This window comes from Arachis stenosperma, chromosome 1, assembly GCF_014773155.1.
Source record: "Arachis stenosperma cultivar V10309 chromosome 1, arast.V10309.gnm1.PFL2, whole genome shotgun sequence".
Classification (NCBI taxonomy): Eukaryota; Viridiplantae; Streptophyta; class Magnoliopsida; order Fabales; family Fabaceae; genus Arachis; species Arachis stenosperma.
In genome coordinates, this window is record NC_080377.1 from 133,707,027 (window position 1) to 133,723,429 (window position 16,403).

At 35.5% G+C, this 16,403-nt stretch overlaps 1 protein-coding gene across 2 annotated transcripts; it reads right to left on the bottom strand.

Annotated features, from left to right (window-relative positions):
* Nucleotides 1–1,742: 1,742 nt before the first annotated feature.
* Nucleotides 1,743–11,952, bottom strand: LOC130936797 (general negative regulator of transcription subunit 3-like). Of its 2 annotated transcripts, none has more exons than XM_057866957.1 (17): nucleotides 11,669–11,952; nucleotides 11,430–11,561; nucleotides 10,825–10,962; nucleotides 10,666–10,716; nucleotides 10,254–10,343; nucleotides 9,973–10,119; nucleotides 9,280–9,387; nucleotides 8,800–8,880; nucleotides 7,732–8,427; nucleotides 7,180–7,341; nucleotides 6,206–6,353; nucleotides 5,553–5,695; nucleotides 4,594–4,878; nucleotides 4,359–4,493; nucleotides 4,101–4,282; nucleotides 3,801–3,885; nucleotides 1,743–2,027 (listed from the first exon to the last, which is right to left on the bottom strand). In XM_057866957.1, exons 1-16 carry the CDS (start codon nucleotides 11,759–11,761, stop codon nucleotides 3,819–3,821), a joined length of 2,658 nt encoding a protein of 885 aa, XP_057722940.1. In that variant the 5' UTR covers nucleotides 11,762–11,952; the 3' UTR covers nucleotides 1,743–2,027; nucleotides 3,801–3,818. The 2 variants fall into 2 exon arrangements, with proteins under 2 accessions (XP_057722940.1, XP_057722931.1); XM_057866948.1 differs by having other exon boundaries at nucleotides 6,188–6,353.
* Nucleotides 11,953–16,403: the final 4,451 nt, after the last annotated feature.

The window sequence follows — 16,403 nt, forward strand, 5'->3', positions numbered from 1 at the left end:
AAAAAAATTATTAATTTAGAAATAAAAAATATATATATTTTATTTCATACATTAAAAAAAAGCTAACAAAATATTTAATTACGAGACTTCTTTAAAATATTATTGAGTTATCAATTCGAATTCCATATAATACTCTTTTGTCCATTTTTAATAGTTCATGAATATTTTTAAATAAATTTATTAAAAAATATTCATGATAATTTCTGAATAAAATTATTTAAATTATATGGTGAGATATTACATTATTCGAATTACGCATGAGGAAGTTCAAATCACTCTGATTCAAATTATACGGTGAGCAATTCGAATTCTATACAATACTCTTCTGTCCATTCTTAATAGCTCATGAATATTTTTTAATAAATTTATTTAACAAATTAATCATCACATTAGATTATTCATCTATATGAAAGGATTGATGTGAAATTTTAAAAAACGGATGTCTTTATTAAATAATGACAAAAATTAATTTATCTAATATTTTTATTAAAAATTGATATGGAGATTAAGATATCTAACAAAATCATAGTTATTAGAACCAAATCGATAATCGAACCAATCAACCTACTGAATTACTAGATTACTGATTCAACCGATGGATCACACAGGTTGAACTGGTTGATCCAGTCATAATTAAATAATTATATATTTTTTAATTTCTATGATAAATATCTTTTTTTTTAGTTTTATTTTGTATGCAATTAATTATTATTTCTAAATTTTAATAACTCATTAATTAGTTTATATTTATTATATTCTTCAAATATTTATAAATTTATATATATTATACTCTTTAAATATTTATAGAAAAAAATAAAAATAAAAATCATAAAAAATAAAAAATATATTGTAGTTAATAAAATATTTTTTCTTTAAATTTGTGAATATAATTTAATTTTATTTATGTAAAACATTTAATAAAAAAATTATGTATAGAAAATAATATTTTTTAGTTTAACCAAGTTTGATTGGATCGATTTAAACTGATTTTGAACGAGTTTGACCGAATTTTATCATATTTGACTAAATTTGACCGAGTTAATTGCTGAACCAGGTTGATGACCGAGTGACTGAATTTTCGATAGATTAGACCGAATCTGATAGCTATGAACAAAACAAAAGATAAAAATTGATTTCATTGTTAAAATCTATTGAAGATTAAATTATCCAACTAAAAATTAAAAATTCTTTTAAAGACTAATTTGATATATTACTCTATGTATCTATTTTGAAAAGCTGACGCCTGTTCACATTGTACATGTAAATTTCGAGAAATTAATGACACTGGAAATCATTAGTACCTAGAAAGTTTAGTATAGTCTGTTTTATTGTATTGCTTGTATAACTCAGGAAAATGTCTTACAAAGTAGTTGGTGCAATCGATCCCTTGGTTGAACATTCTTCGATCATGAAATTATGTACATTATCTATGCACTCTTAACCAGAAAAACAATCCAGTGGTTTCAACGGTTCATTGATGCAATAAGTAAAAGCACATCAATTTCGCAGTAGCAGTAATAAAGTAATAAACCAATTACATTCATGGTGTTTTCAAAGCACAAGACCGGATATGAATCTGGGAAAAAAGTATGAAAATTTCGCTAGTATCACATGGAGTTTTAAAAGTTATTATGCATATAATATAACATGATTTTTTGTGTAGTAGTCTCTGAGCTAACGTGACTAAATCAGTTCAAAATATACGTCAAAAACATTTATCAAGTAAATATAGGCATATGACATCAAATCAATGAGCAACTATGATCATAAGAAAAAACTACACATGCACATCATTCCTAGGCACTGAATGGGGACCCCAGAGCTTCACATAGGAATAGGTTTAAAAGGGTAAATGTACATAGTTTCCATGCTCTAAAGAACTCTCCTAAATGAAAATAGACAAGCTAGTTCAAGCTAGTTCAACTAGCCGCAAAGAGCAAGATATTGTCATTGCCTTGCCTATACAAGGTAGCCTGTGAATTGCATTACCAATGATTCCATGACTCCAGACCCATTTGGCAATAAACCTGCAATGACAAGGGCCGGATATGGTAAGAAATACACAAAACAACTCTTGTAAAGCAGAGTACCAATATAAGAAGCATGACATGTGCAACTTAACAAGGTAGCTCGGAAGCCAAATATGAGCTATCTAACTCAGCAATTCATTATCCTTTCTTCAAATCCAGGCAAAACACAACTAGTTCATCAAGTCTCTCCCAGTATTCTATATGTGTAGTATAGACCACAGGCAGAGTTGAGCAAAAAACTAAATAAGAAAGAAAGAAAGAAAGAAAGAAATGGAAAATGCCGATTGCTTCAACTTAGCATGTTAAACTTCATTCGCCCAGCCGTCCACTACAATGAAGTTTCTAGATATATTTCCAAAGTGGCACTCTCACCCTTGTTTCACTACAGAAAAATGATGGGATCCCCCAACCACCAAACCGAAGCAAGGGTTTTTTTTCCTCCCTTCAACCTTATTCCTCAATCTTTCTACTTTGTCTTTTTAGGCTATACTATTGTTTAACAGTGATTTTAAAAATAAACCAGAGCAAAATGAATTAAACTATAGTTCAATCTAGCATCAAATCATATTAATTCCAAATAAATGTAGTAATATATTGTTATATTTTTTCCAAATTTTTTAATGAGATTTTAAGGTCTAAGGAGATGCTAAACAACTGGAGGAAGAGTATCTCCCTATCTACAACAATAAGATATAGAAAATTGTGGAAACCACAAAGGGATCAAGCTTATGAACCATACCTTGAAATTCTGGGAAAAGGTGATAAAATGGAGGTTGAGACAAGAGACTCGAGTTTTGGAATACTATATTGGTTTTATGCCGGGTAGAACTACCATGGAGGACATATTCTTGTTAAGGAGAATGATGGAAGTGACCCAGAATAACAAAAAGGATCGACAAATGGTGTTTATTAACTTAGAAAATGATAGGGTACCAAGAGAGGTCCTATCGAAGGTTTTGGAGAAGAAAGGAGTAAGGATTACACATATTCGTGAAATTAAGAACATGGATGAGGAGGTTACAACTAGAGTTTGAACCCAAGATGGTGTAACATAGGAATTTCCCATTCGTGTAGGATTACATCAATAGTCATCTCTAAGCTCATACCTTTTCACACTGGTTTTGAAGGTACTCACTGAGCATAACCAAGAACCCATACCATGTTAAATGCTTTTTGCAAATGACATCGTCCTTATTGGAGAATCGCAAGAAGTTTTAAATGACAACCTAGATTTTTGGAGATAGGCTCCGAAAGTATATGATTTGCTCACAAGTCATGCTAAGTCAGAGTATATGGAAGTATAAATTCAGCATAAGGAGGAGAAACACTAGTAAAGTGAAAATTGGGGACATCATACCACAAGTAAAGTGGTTTAAGTGTCTTGATGCATTATTCAAAACAATAGAGAAATAGAAGAGGGCATAAATCATAAGATTCAAGCGGGTTGGTAAAAAATGGTGGAGTGCTTTGGGTTTTATATGCCACAAAAAATATCTTCAAAACTTAAGCGTAAATTCATCATACTATCATTAGACCAGCTATGTTGTCCAGAACTAAGTGTTGGGCGGCAGAAGGAGAACATGAACATAAGTTTAGTGGGCCGAAATGAGAATGATTACATGAATAAACAGCCATACACATATGACAGAATAAGGAACGAGGATATGAGAAAGAAAACTAATACTTGGAAAACATAACAAGCTTATAAATCAAACATAATTATATTTGCTAAAACCTAAGGAAAAAAAATAATAACCAAGACATTATTACCACTTGGGTCTGAATCCTCTATACAAGAAGCTCGTCTTCAAGATAATTATATTCAAAAGTGAACTCAGTTTTGATTCTTTGACACCTGAAAAACAAAATCAACGTCATTCAAGTAAGGGTAACCACAAAGGCAGCTAAAAAGTGCAATCATTGCAAATGTGATATAAACCTAATAAAAGCTGCTACAAATTCTATACTCATTTTATTTTACCATCCAATGATCATGTTTTAAATTTCAAAACAGTGTACGTATATATGCCCAAAGTGATTGCAAATAGTATAATAATTAAGTCTACATACCACCCATGTTGAAGGTCATCATTTGCAATATGGAAATCAAAGTACACATATGTTCCTTGCTCATATTCATCTGTAGCAACTTTGGGCTCTTCATGACGCTGAAACCATGTGTTATACTTTTTGTGGTATCTCCAGGACTGTTTCTTTAGTTCCTTTGCAGCCAAATACTGCTGGTAAGTGTTCTGCATGAAATAACAGATATAAGCCCCACATGATTGACTCATAGAATAACATTAATAACTCGGAATGTTAAAGTACCTGTTGATAATAAAATGCATAGAACAATGTATCAGTGCCAAATGGTTCAAGACCTACTCTCTCCCAAAAAGCAGGATTATTAACAATAGGAGCCTGTGTCTGAGGATAACTAGAAGGTGTTATCGTTGGGTGCCTCTGCAGAACCACAAGAAAATAGGAAAACAAGAGCTCATTATATGGCCATATGATAGATTATGCAGTGAACAGGAAGATGAATATGATTGGCAATGCATACAGGAGTATAAGCTCTAGGACGTTCTGAGTCTCTGGGTAGAGGAAGTTTGTAGTGTGCTGCCTCAAGCATTTGTAAATTGTATAATTGATCACGCACTCCACTTGGATTAATACTTGAACTTGATGCAGTGAAACTATCACCAATGGCTCCAAGATCCGTGCCATTTCTTCTCCCAATGACACCAAGGTTACCAGTAGGTTGATTGGGTTGTAAAGGTTGGCCAGGAGACAAATCAATATCTCTGGATGTTTGACCAGCTTCTGCAAGGGAGATGGATACCCCTGCCTGTAGCATAAACAAAAATAGCTGGCTTAGGTCATCCTTAAGTTCACTACACACACACACACACAAAAAATATCCTTTCACATCATGTGCACAGAAATCAATCCAAATGAGTCTTTTTCTATCTGCAAGTCAGAAGAGTACAAGTAAGCATATAGCTCTCGCCCAGCTTAACTAGGCCATACAACTGGTTTTCAAATCAGAGGCTATCCAGAAAAAACTCCATATCCTTCAAATATATATAAATTTAAAATTCACTGCTGCCTTAGGCAAACATTAATCATGATTGTAAGTTAATGGGTTTTAGTTTAGCCCATTCCTTGTGCATTATTCTCCTGAATCTAGTTCCAAGGGGAAACAGTAAGGGTATATTCAGCTCTATAGCAGCTCAACTCTCCCAAGCCGAAGCCAAAATTCAGCTTAACTTTTTCAGCTCCCCTCCCTTACAATATCCTCTCTAATCAAATTGCACCAAATCTCTACTCTCATCTGTCTCCACAACCAGACATCCCATTATGCACATTAACCCACTTTCATGATTACCTTACTTAGCAACTATTGGACTACATTTTGTCTTAAAAGCACAGAAAAGTACAAAACTTTATGTGCTTTCATATGTAATGCAAAAGGATGATATATCTTAAGAATATAAAAGATTAAGATGTTAGCCAGCATACTGGAGAATCTGCAGCAAATGTTGATTTCAAATCATCATCACTTATGAGACTCTTGCCAACCCCAGTACTACCAGTAGATTCAACAGCTGAATCATCAGGAAAATTCTGATGTTGTGGATCTTCAATTTTAGAATTGCCAACATCTGTATAATAAAAAATCTAGGAATTAGGATATGTTCCTCAACTTTCATCATAAACCAATCTTGGTATTTTGTTTTGGATATGTTAAATAGGTTTTGATCTCTTGAAACAAATATGTCCACATGTTGAAGTTGATATTAATTCAGTTAACAGTATCGTAATTTGCAAATTCATTCACAGCCTAATACAAAGACGTAATTTCCACTTGATCTCAATGATCAGGTAGGAACTAGAACACGTCATGGTATTGGCTGCATTTCAAGAACAAAGTCTTTTTTCAGAGATCAACTACTTGAATCAAATGACTTCCAGGCTTATTGTAAACCATGTCATTTAAATATAAGTTATTAAGGGTTTTGTCCACAAGTTTTCTTAGTATTGAAACAAGAGAACAAAAATGGAGGAAAGTAGTCTGACTAAAAAGGGAATAAAACTTATACATCAAAGCATAATATAGTATAGTATTATATATTATATCAAAGTAACACAAACACCTGCATCTTTGGAAACACCTGACATCAATGACTGTTGACCAGATGGGGAATGGACCGAATTCGGTGGCTGCTGTAGTGTAGTAGTTGAAATACCACTAAGACCTGGTGACTGGACTCCAAGGCCAATAGCAGATTGAGAAGAAACAGAGGAACCTTGGGAGTTAAACTGCAAATATTATAGCATGTCATGCAAAATATATTTTTATCATATATAAAGTCAGGTCATAGAAGGAACTGTGGATTATCATTTAACTAAAATGTAAAACTATAAATATATACGATTGTATACGGAATGGAGCTAAAACAGGATATACATGTACAGAATTCTTTAAAGCATTTTTAAATAAATGAAATTAGGCATGAGACAAACTATCTAGTTGTACATTTAAACAAAGTAAAGCTACCAATCTTCCTACTTTTATGCAATTTTTCCCATCATTTCTCAAACAGGAGGGAGGAGGGAAAACAAAATAAAACAAAAATCAAAACCAACCCCGCATCCAACAATGTAGGGCTACAATTAATCCAGTAGAAAAGACTACAGAGAACATAAAAAAATTATTAGAAGAGACCATTTATATATATATACGAGGCAGCCCAATGCACAACAATCCCGTGTTAATGCAAGGTCTGGAGAAAAGACTACAGAGAACATAAAAAAATTATTAGAAGAGACCATTTATATATATATATATATATATATATATATGAGGCAGCCCAGTGCACAACAATCCCGTGTTAATGCAAGGTCTGGAGAAAGGTCATACCCAAAGGATGTAATGTAAACAGCCTAACTTAATTGCATCAGTGATTGGTTCCACGGTTTGAACCCATGACCTTGAGGTCAAACGAAGACAACTCAACCGTAGATTCCGTAGATGTAGGTAGTTATTTTTAAAATTAGAATTATAAAGATGCCATTGTTGGAATAGAAAAACTAGACACTGACATCTTTGGAACAAGCAAAGAAAAGCCCAAAACAGGAGAAATACCTGTTGCAAAAGTGGATTTTGCTGCTGGGCAGAAAACTGCTTAGGATTTCCTCCAAGAGAAGGCATAGTAAGCAGGGTGCTGTGCCCCTGCTGCTGCACTTGCTGATACTTCTGCAAAAACTTTTCCCTTTGATCTGGAGCTATTTCAGTTCTTTGACGAATCTGCACATGAATATCAAATTGAACCAGCACTGTAAGAGGTAAATATTCAACATATACAATAACACGCTACATAGAACAACCCTTCCATTCAACCAGTCAACAGCAGCAAGAAAAAGAATGTACCTATACTGAGTAAAAGTTTCTAGGCCTAGCAGTGTACTTAGCATGCGATAATCTTAAAATATTCGTTCAGATGTACAGATTCAGATTTTAACTTTGAATCTGACACAACTACATGTCTATTGGTACTCAGCAATCAATATTATAACACATTCTAATTGCACATACTTCTGGCATAAATGAATCTCTCCTACTTTGAAAAAACACAAAAGCTTGCCCCAAAAAAACATATGACCACCATATATCATACTAAAATTTAAGACAATTTACCGCATCACTTTGGTTCTGGAATGGACTTCCAGGTCTCCATTGCATGCCAGGAACCACAGATGGGGAGAAAACTCTACTAGATACAGCTGCAGCCTCATTAATGGCATTAGAGTCAGCTGAGGCAGCTTCATTAGCCTTCCCAACCTGAGGCAAAATCAATCTGCTATTACTTAATGGGGATACAAGAGGCTGCACCATCCCACTACTTCCACCAAGTCTATCATCAGCTGCCAACATGTTCCTCTTAGTTATTTCAGAGGCTGAAGGGACTGAACCAAGGGTTCCATTGTTAGAAACCATGTTCCCAGCACCAAGAGGGATGCTAGCTGCTGCTTGATTTGAAAGGTTGTTTCGGCCAATGCTCCTTAGTGCTGCATCAGAAAGCGATGGGGATGGTCTCCGGCCAGGGAAACTATTAATCTCTTCTTCCTTCAAAGAGGAAGATTGATTCGCAGAAGGTGAATTCGCAGCATTAGCATTCTCCATGGGACTCCGAACTGAATTCGAACCAGAAAGGACCAATCCAGCAGCTGGTGCACTGGACAAATTATGCGTAGAAACATTCACAGAAAGAGGAGTAGCATGGTTGCCAGCTGGTGTGGAAGTAGCAGAAATAATTCCACTAACTTTCGCAGGTGGAGTTCTTGCACCAATGTCAGAATTGCTATCCTGGGATGCTGTGTCATCAGCTTGCTCCTGGAAGAAGAGGAAACACCCTGATGATTAGAAGTCAAAGTTTCCTGGAAATGGAATCAACAATATTGTTCATCAATTTAAAATGGCAGATGCACGCTTGTTTCTACACTCACCAGGTGAAATACCAATAATTATCTGAAAATCTTAACTACTATTACTCTTAATTAGACAGATGCTTTAAGATCACATCATAAAAATTGCTTAAAGGCCAAACAAAAGGAAATAGATAGCCCTTTTTTTATGGCATGAAAAAAATAACATCCTAACATTTAATCCCTCAAAAGTTTTCTGAAACCATCCATTCTTATGTTTTCATATCAACAACATTGACTCCTGCATCCTTCCATATAAACATAAACATGAAATACATACAGATGTTTGTGAGGCAGATGCAGATGCTGATTGTGATGCTGAGACAGCCAAAGTATTCTTCAAGCTGAGACTAGGAGTAGCCTACCAGAAAACAAAACAAATCAGGAGTTCCAAAAGGAATTGTACTTACAAGTTAACCAAAAGGGAATGCGATAGGAACCTAGGGTCAAAATAACCAATAAAAACAGGGTAACTCAGTGCATTAGACTCCCACAATTAAGAGGTTCATGGAGGGTATCTTGTAAAGAGTTAACCACTTCCGAAATTAAAATCCGCATCACCCATCAATTAAACGTTAGACTTCTATAATACATTACCATCATAAACTGCATAGCCCAGCAAGGAATCCAGCAAAATTTGCCAACGTGAAAAATTAATCAATGACCCAATGTGGTAAATTGAATCTACATTTGCTTCAATATGTATTACTGAATGATCCCTTGTATACTTGCATCAAAACAATCGTGAGCAAACAAATACCTTAGATAGGCCAGGGGGGATTGTAACAAGATCTTCAAGAGTCTCCACCTTATCTAAAGGCAATGAGCTGTATAGTTCATCAACATCGCTGAATTCATCAAAGTCCTCCTGCAGAAAAATGAAAAATAGAAGAAACAGAAAAGTTACAATAAGTCGTTCACTATTGCAAATTGTCAAGCATTATGGTATGATATGTTCAGGTGGTTAAGTTTGAAGGGAAACAGAAGGTTAGGTTTTCATTCATACAGCAACAAAGACAACAAATAACTACTAAGCCTTGTGTACTGGATGAGGCCAGCTAAATAGCCTCAATAATTCTTCAGTGCCATACTCCTATCATGAACCATGTCAACAGTCTAAGAAAATTGAGACAAACAGCAGCAGCAGTAGCAACGACGACAACAAGAAAGCCTTATCTTTCTAGGTGGAGTCAGTTACGTGGATCAAACAACGTCATTGTGCCCTTTCATAAAATGATAGTGAAGAAAGATGTAAAAATGTTTATAAAAATGAATACATAAAGATCGGAAGGTTAAATGACAGCATCTCATTTTGAGTCATCTTCAAAAAACAGAGCAACGTTAATTCAATCCCCTCCAAGCACCTCTATCAAAGCATAATGCATTAAGCACTCACTCCAAATTAACAACCAAATCAGTGCCCAACTTTTTTAGGTATGATAATTAGACAAACCTGATTACGCTCTACATAATCATCCAAGAAATCCTTGACATCATTAACCTGCTCCGGACTTAACTCATCATTGTCTAATAGCCTCAAGATAAATTCACATTTCTTTATATGAGCCTTGTGCCGAGTAATTGATGTCTCTAGATGTGTCTGAGAAAGAAGAAAAACATGACATGATGTAAGTGACCGTTCAAAAGGTCAACCATCATTTTAACAGAAATGCTTTTGAGATTTTGAAAACAGTTGATCTTTGCAGAGCAAAGAAATGTATGAATGTTTCATACCAATCTAGGTGGCCTGTTCTTTCCTTTCTTGACAGAAAGCCCTTCAAGCTCAGCTTCAAAGTTATCAATCTGAGATTCTAACTCCCCAACCTACTCGAATATTTAAAAAAAAATTATGAGAGCCAGGCACATCATTCAAATTAATATTTTATGAAATTTAAACAACATATCATCAAAGAGAAATGCAACATAAATTTCCAATAAACAGTCAACCTACACAAGAAATTTTATCATGTTGCAATAAGCATGGATATTGGATAATGGATACAAAGCAAACAAGGCTGAGAATTAGCTATCCAACAGTAAGAACACGATGGCAGAAAAGCTATAAACACAAACAAGTTTTAGCCATACTTTGGATGCAAGCACAATAAGCAAACTGGAAAATTATTCAAAGGAATTGACTTCATACCACATTGTTCAACCAATCCCTTGTCTCTGATTTAGCCTTCTCTTTTGGATCCTGTGAGAAAATAGCAAAACACAACGCTCAGCACAAAGAAGGCATAACAAGTAATACAAAACTAGAAAAATAGCAAAGGAGCCTTTTTTTTGGCATGGTCAGACTTACAGTCTTAGGCTGTTGACCTAAGCCTTCCTTAGAGAATGCTTTGGTCTTTGTCTCCTTTTCACATATCTTAAACCTTTCCATTTCACGTTCAATTAACTTGCGCGCATCCACTAGAGCTTGCTCATAAGAGGCACTAACCTATATCAAAATGTGCCAAAAAAGAGAAACCATATTATCACAATGAACCGAGGCAGCACAACCACCAAAACACAATAGCCCCCCCATCCCCGCAAGAAAAGGGTATGCAACAAAGCAGGCCAATATACGCATTATTATCATTTACTCAATGGGTTCAAAATGACACAATCATACTCATACCGACATACATCCACTGCATGTGAATTCCTTGAAATCACATCACATCACATTCATCTAAAATTTCCAAGATTAACTCATTTCACCAACCATCAGAATTCAGCTATTCAGCATATGTATAAAACCCTGATTGATTAAAAACCCAAAACACTGAAGGAACTAACATTCCAAATAAAAGAGCATAAATTCGGCATATTAGTGCGAAATTTAGTATAACAAGCACCATTTTTTTATTTTTTGTATAGTCCATTTAGTATAAAGGGAATTTGAACATGCAGTATATCAAGCACCTTCTTGTCCTTGATTTCGCTGGACTGAATCCAAGTCTTAATTTGATCCCTGTACCTCTGAAGCTTCTTAATCTCCTTCTTGAGGTCTGCTTCAAACTTCTCCTTCTGGTTGGCATTATCTGTGTCGTAAACCTAACACAACCCAACCAACGCCGCCATTTCTCGCGTGAATTTTCGATCAGCAAAATTTAAAAAGAAAATTAAGATTTTAGATTTGACCCAAAAAAAAGAGGTAGGACCTTGTTCCAGATACTATCAAAGACTTCAACACCTTCCTGGACTTTCTTGAGGACGCGATCGATCTCTCCCTGAAGCTTCCGACTCGCACCCATTGATTGCGACTCTCAATTCCAATATTCGCTCTATTTCCCCAAATTTCCCCCAATTGAAGCTTTCTAGGGTTTGTTTATGCGCTCACTTGCTAGTTCAGACTCAAAGTTCAGTGGTGAGTGGTGACGCGGAGATTCTACCACGGTGGCTTTTTCTTTCTCTTCCAAGTTTGGTTATCTTCTTTCGTCACTGGATGCACGTAGAGTCATAAACAGATAGTCGGGTCGGGTATAATTAAATTAGAATCCGGGCCTAAATTATTGCCAGTACCATAGTTATCAGAACCGAATCGACAATCAATCTGGCCAAATTATTTGGTCGTAAGTCACTATTCGGTGAATTACAGGTTAAATCGATTGATTCAATCATAAATAATAATTGAAAAAGTATAGAGTATCAACATATTATCTGTCAACTTCTGCCAACTCTTATTATATTTGTGTTTTATGGAAGTGTATTCGTAGATGTGTCTAATAATTAATATATTTTAAATACATATATAAAGAGACACATCCAGAAAATATATCTATAAAGACACTTCTATTAAACGCAGTTATAAAAAAGTCATTTTTATTAGATACATCTATGAACACACTTCCATGAAACACAATTATAAATAAGAGTTGGCAGAAGTTGGCAGATATGATGTTGGTAATGTAGCGGAACCGATAATAATTATATAAAAGATTAATCACCAAAAATACTCCCAAATTTTGTAAACGCTGACAATAATGTTTTCACTTTTATTATCGACAAAAATATCCTTAAATAATTTAAAAACGTACATGAAATGCCCGTCTGTCAAGTGATGCCTTCTCCATTGATAGAAGTGTCTGATGGTAAACGAAAAAGCTTGTGTGAAAAATAGAGAGCTTACCTGGACTCGTTCCCAAATTTCCCAATCTAATAACTTTAATCCCTAATTAATAACCTAATTCCAACTAATGTATTAAGAAGTCACGGTAAAAGAGAGTAAAAGGGTTAACGCTGCAGTCATTGTTGCCTCTTCATCTTCTCTTTTTCAAGTCACTGTCGAAGACCATCGTCCGTCCACCGTCATCGCGGCAGTGGCTTGGAGGGGCATTGTCGCATCTTGGTGGTTGTTCATCTGACAAAATACACGTATTATCTTTGCCGTTAGGAACTTTGTGCCGTTTATGTTGTTGTGGTTATATGGTCTTTGATGAAAAAAATGGTAACTAAGTATGTGACAATGTGAATTTTCGGACATTAAAATTTTGTTTTTTGGTGTATGCATTGTTTGCTGTATTGCATTGGTTTAGGATTTAGTTAGAGTCATTTTTTTCTGTTTTAGAAGAACAATTTTAGTAGTTGATTGGAGCTCTGTTAGTATTAAAATGTTCTTTTTTCTACTTGGAGTTTCAAATGTCAGCACTCATAATATTCGTGATGCACCACATGAGTAGGTTAGAGAGCAATCAAAAGGGTGGAATGCAATATTCTGGCGGTACTGTTAGTAACATTGACAGAGTATGTGTGGATACTTGTAATTTAATTATGGTAAAAGGATAGTTTCTCGATTTAGGTTACATAGGGTTTAAGGACGTTCATTGGTTGGAGCCCAATTTTGACTTATCAAATGGTTTAAGGCCACTTAAGAGGGATGCTAATGTTGTTAGTATATGTGATGTTGCTATGAAAAATGGTAATAGGGTTCACTTGTGTTGTGAGCATCCTGTTCTAGAAAATTCTGAGTACGTAGATGAAGTAGAGGTAGAAGTTGTAGAGGTGGATGATGAGGATGTGTGTGATGATGATGAAAGGCAGGGAGAAGATGAGGTGATGGAGGATCAGTACAATGGTAATAAAGAAGTGGGTCAAGAGAAGGGTAATGTTGTTTCTGAGGTGCATGATGAAAACAACAATAGTGTAAAGACTACTAATATACTACCAACTGAGGCACCCCAAGTTGAGGGAGATCAAACTGCTAGACATGAAACCAATGAAGAGCAAAATAGGAAGGCCAAGCTATAGTAGTTGGTGAGTCAACCTCTAAGAATGTCGATAGATTTGATAGAAAGAGAATTAAAAAGAAACATGCAAGGCCACCACTATTGGGCACCACCAAATTAGGAGGGAAAACACCAACTAAAGAAGATAGAGGAGAAGTAGACTCTGCGCAGAAAAGTGTCAAGTGAAGATGTGAATCCACATGTTGAACCTGCAGTAGAAGGTAATTTTATTTAGAAAAATTATGCGATTTAGGTATCATATAGATACTAAACTGCCATGTTGTTAACACCAGATATTTCCTTTTATGTTATTCTAGACGAGGATCAAAAAAAGGAGGGGGAAGGTAATTTAGCGCAATCAGAAAGAAGGAAGAGACACTCAAGTCCCCAACCATCAAGTCAAAGAATCATTCCTCCCAGGGACAATGAAGCTCCAACAGTGATTGTGCCTGTACATGAGTCTAATGCTGATAGAGTTGGTGGGAGTAGGAAAAATGAGTTCCAGTACAAGTTTGAGGATCTTCACAGTTTGGCTGAATCAGATGATGAAGACAGGGTTCTGGTATTTCCACAACACAATCCTCATGCACGCTTCGGCCAAGTTAGACTCGAGCTGGGCATGGAGTTTGTAACGATGCAAGAGTTTAAGGATGCTGTGAAGAAGTTTAATATCCAAATGGGAAGGGAAGTGTCTTTTTGAAGGTGGAGCCTTTAAGATGCAGAGTTATTTGTTATAATCAAGACTGTCCGTGGGAGGTATACTGTTCAAGGAGAAATTTTTCACCAAATTTTTAAATCAAGACTCTAGTTGATGAGCACACCTGTCCTAGGAGTAACAAATCTAGATCAGTAACATGTAAATGGGTTGTTGGAGAGTTAGTTAACAAGGTTAGAATTTCTCCTAATTTGCTACAAAGGGAGGCAGACGAGTCGTTTAAGATAGAATATGACATAAATGTAGGTAAGCGAATGATGTATAGGGTAATGGAGATGGCGAAGGACATTATTGAAGGTACGGAGAAGGAACAGTATGGGAAGCTACGTAATTATTTATGGGAGCTGCTTAAGGCGAATCCTGGTTCTACATGTACTATGAGCACACATCCACAGCCAGAGGGTTTGCCTAATGATAAACCACTATTTTATGGTTTATCTTGTGTTTAATTGAGTGGTTTTTATCAAGTCTTTACCCACTTATTCATATGATTTGCATGGCCTTACAACTCCTTCCTAGTCTTGATCTATGGTTGAAAACTTGCTTTTTAGAAGTCTTTAATTTGTGTATTTTAATTCTCCTTTATACCATTCGATGCCGTGATCTGTGTGTTAAGTGTTTCAACCTTTATAGGGCAGGAATGACTTAGAGGATGGAGATGAAGCTTGCAAAAAATGGAAGGTACACAAGAAACTAAAGAGATAACCAGCGAGCAGCGACGCGCACGCATGGCTCACGCGTGCGCGCGACATGGAGAAAATTGCAGTGACGCGTGCGCGTGCCTGACGTGTACGCGTGGATTGGAGTTCTGTAATATGACGCAAGCGCGTGCTTGACGCGAACGCGTCACACGCCAAAACGACCAGCGACGCGAATGCGTGACTGACGCAAACGCGTGACATGCGTGATCTGCAGAATTAACAGAAAACACTAGGGTGATTTCGGGCCGTGTTTTGACCCAATTTTTGGTCTAGAAACACAGACTAAAGCAAGGGAACATGCAGAGACTCAATACAACATTTACTATTCACAATTTTAGTTTTAGATGTAGTTTTTCTAGAGAGAGAGGCTCTCTCATCTCTCTTAGTTTTTAGGACTTAGGATTTCTCTTAGGTTAGGTTTACTTCTTCTTCATTCCAGGTTCAATGTTCCTTTACTTTGGTTTCTCTTCTATTTTTATTTATTCTATTACTTTGATTTATGAATTCTCATGTTAGATTTGATTTTATATTTAATATAATTTGAGGTATTTCAGATTTATGATTGCTTTCTTTTATTTATGATATAAATAATTTGGATTTTTCCCCCTTTGGCTTTGGTTGAGTAATTGGTGACACTTGAGTTATTAAACTCGGTGCTGATTGAAAATTGGAATTTGTTGATTGATTTGGATTCCTCTAACGCTAGTCTTTCCATAGGAGTTGACTAGGATTTGAGGAATCAAACTGATTAGTCCACTTGACTTTCCTTTATTTAGTAAGGGTTAACTAAGTGGGAGTAATAAACAATTCTCATCACAACTAATTAATAAGGATAACTAAGATGGGATTTCCAGTTCTCATACCTTGCCAAGAGTTTTTCTAGTTATTAATTTATTTTCTTGCCATCTAAATTCCTTGTTCAAACCTTTCAAAAAAATCCAAAAGATACTTTTCCATAACCAATAATAAATCATACCTCCCTGCAATTCCTTGAGAGACGACCCGAGATTTAAATACTTCGGTTATAAATTTTACTGGGTTTGCTTTAATGACAAACAAGTTTTTGTACGAAAAGATTTTTGTTGGTTTAGAAGCTATACTTTCAACGGAGCTTATTTGTAAAATTCTAGACCACGCAAGAATCCGTTCGTCACCTAACTTTAGAAGTTTATATATATGCTTAGAGGCATGTAAGAGAGTGTTTAAGTGTGGTTGTAGGACTTTTATTTTCCTTGATGGAACCTTTATTAAGGGG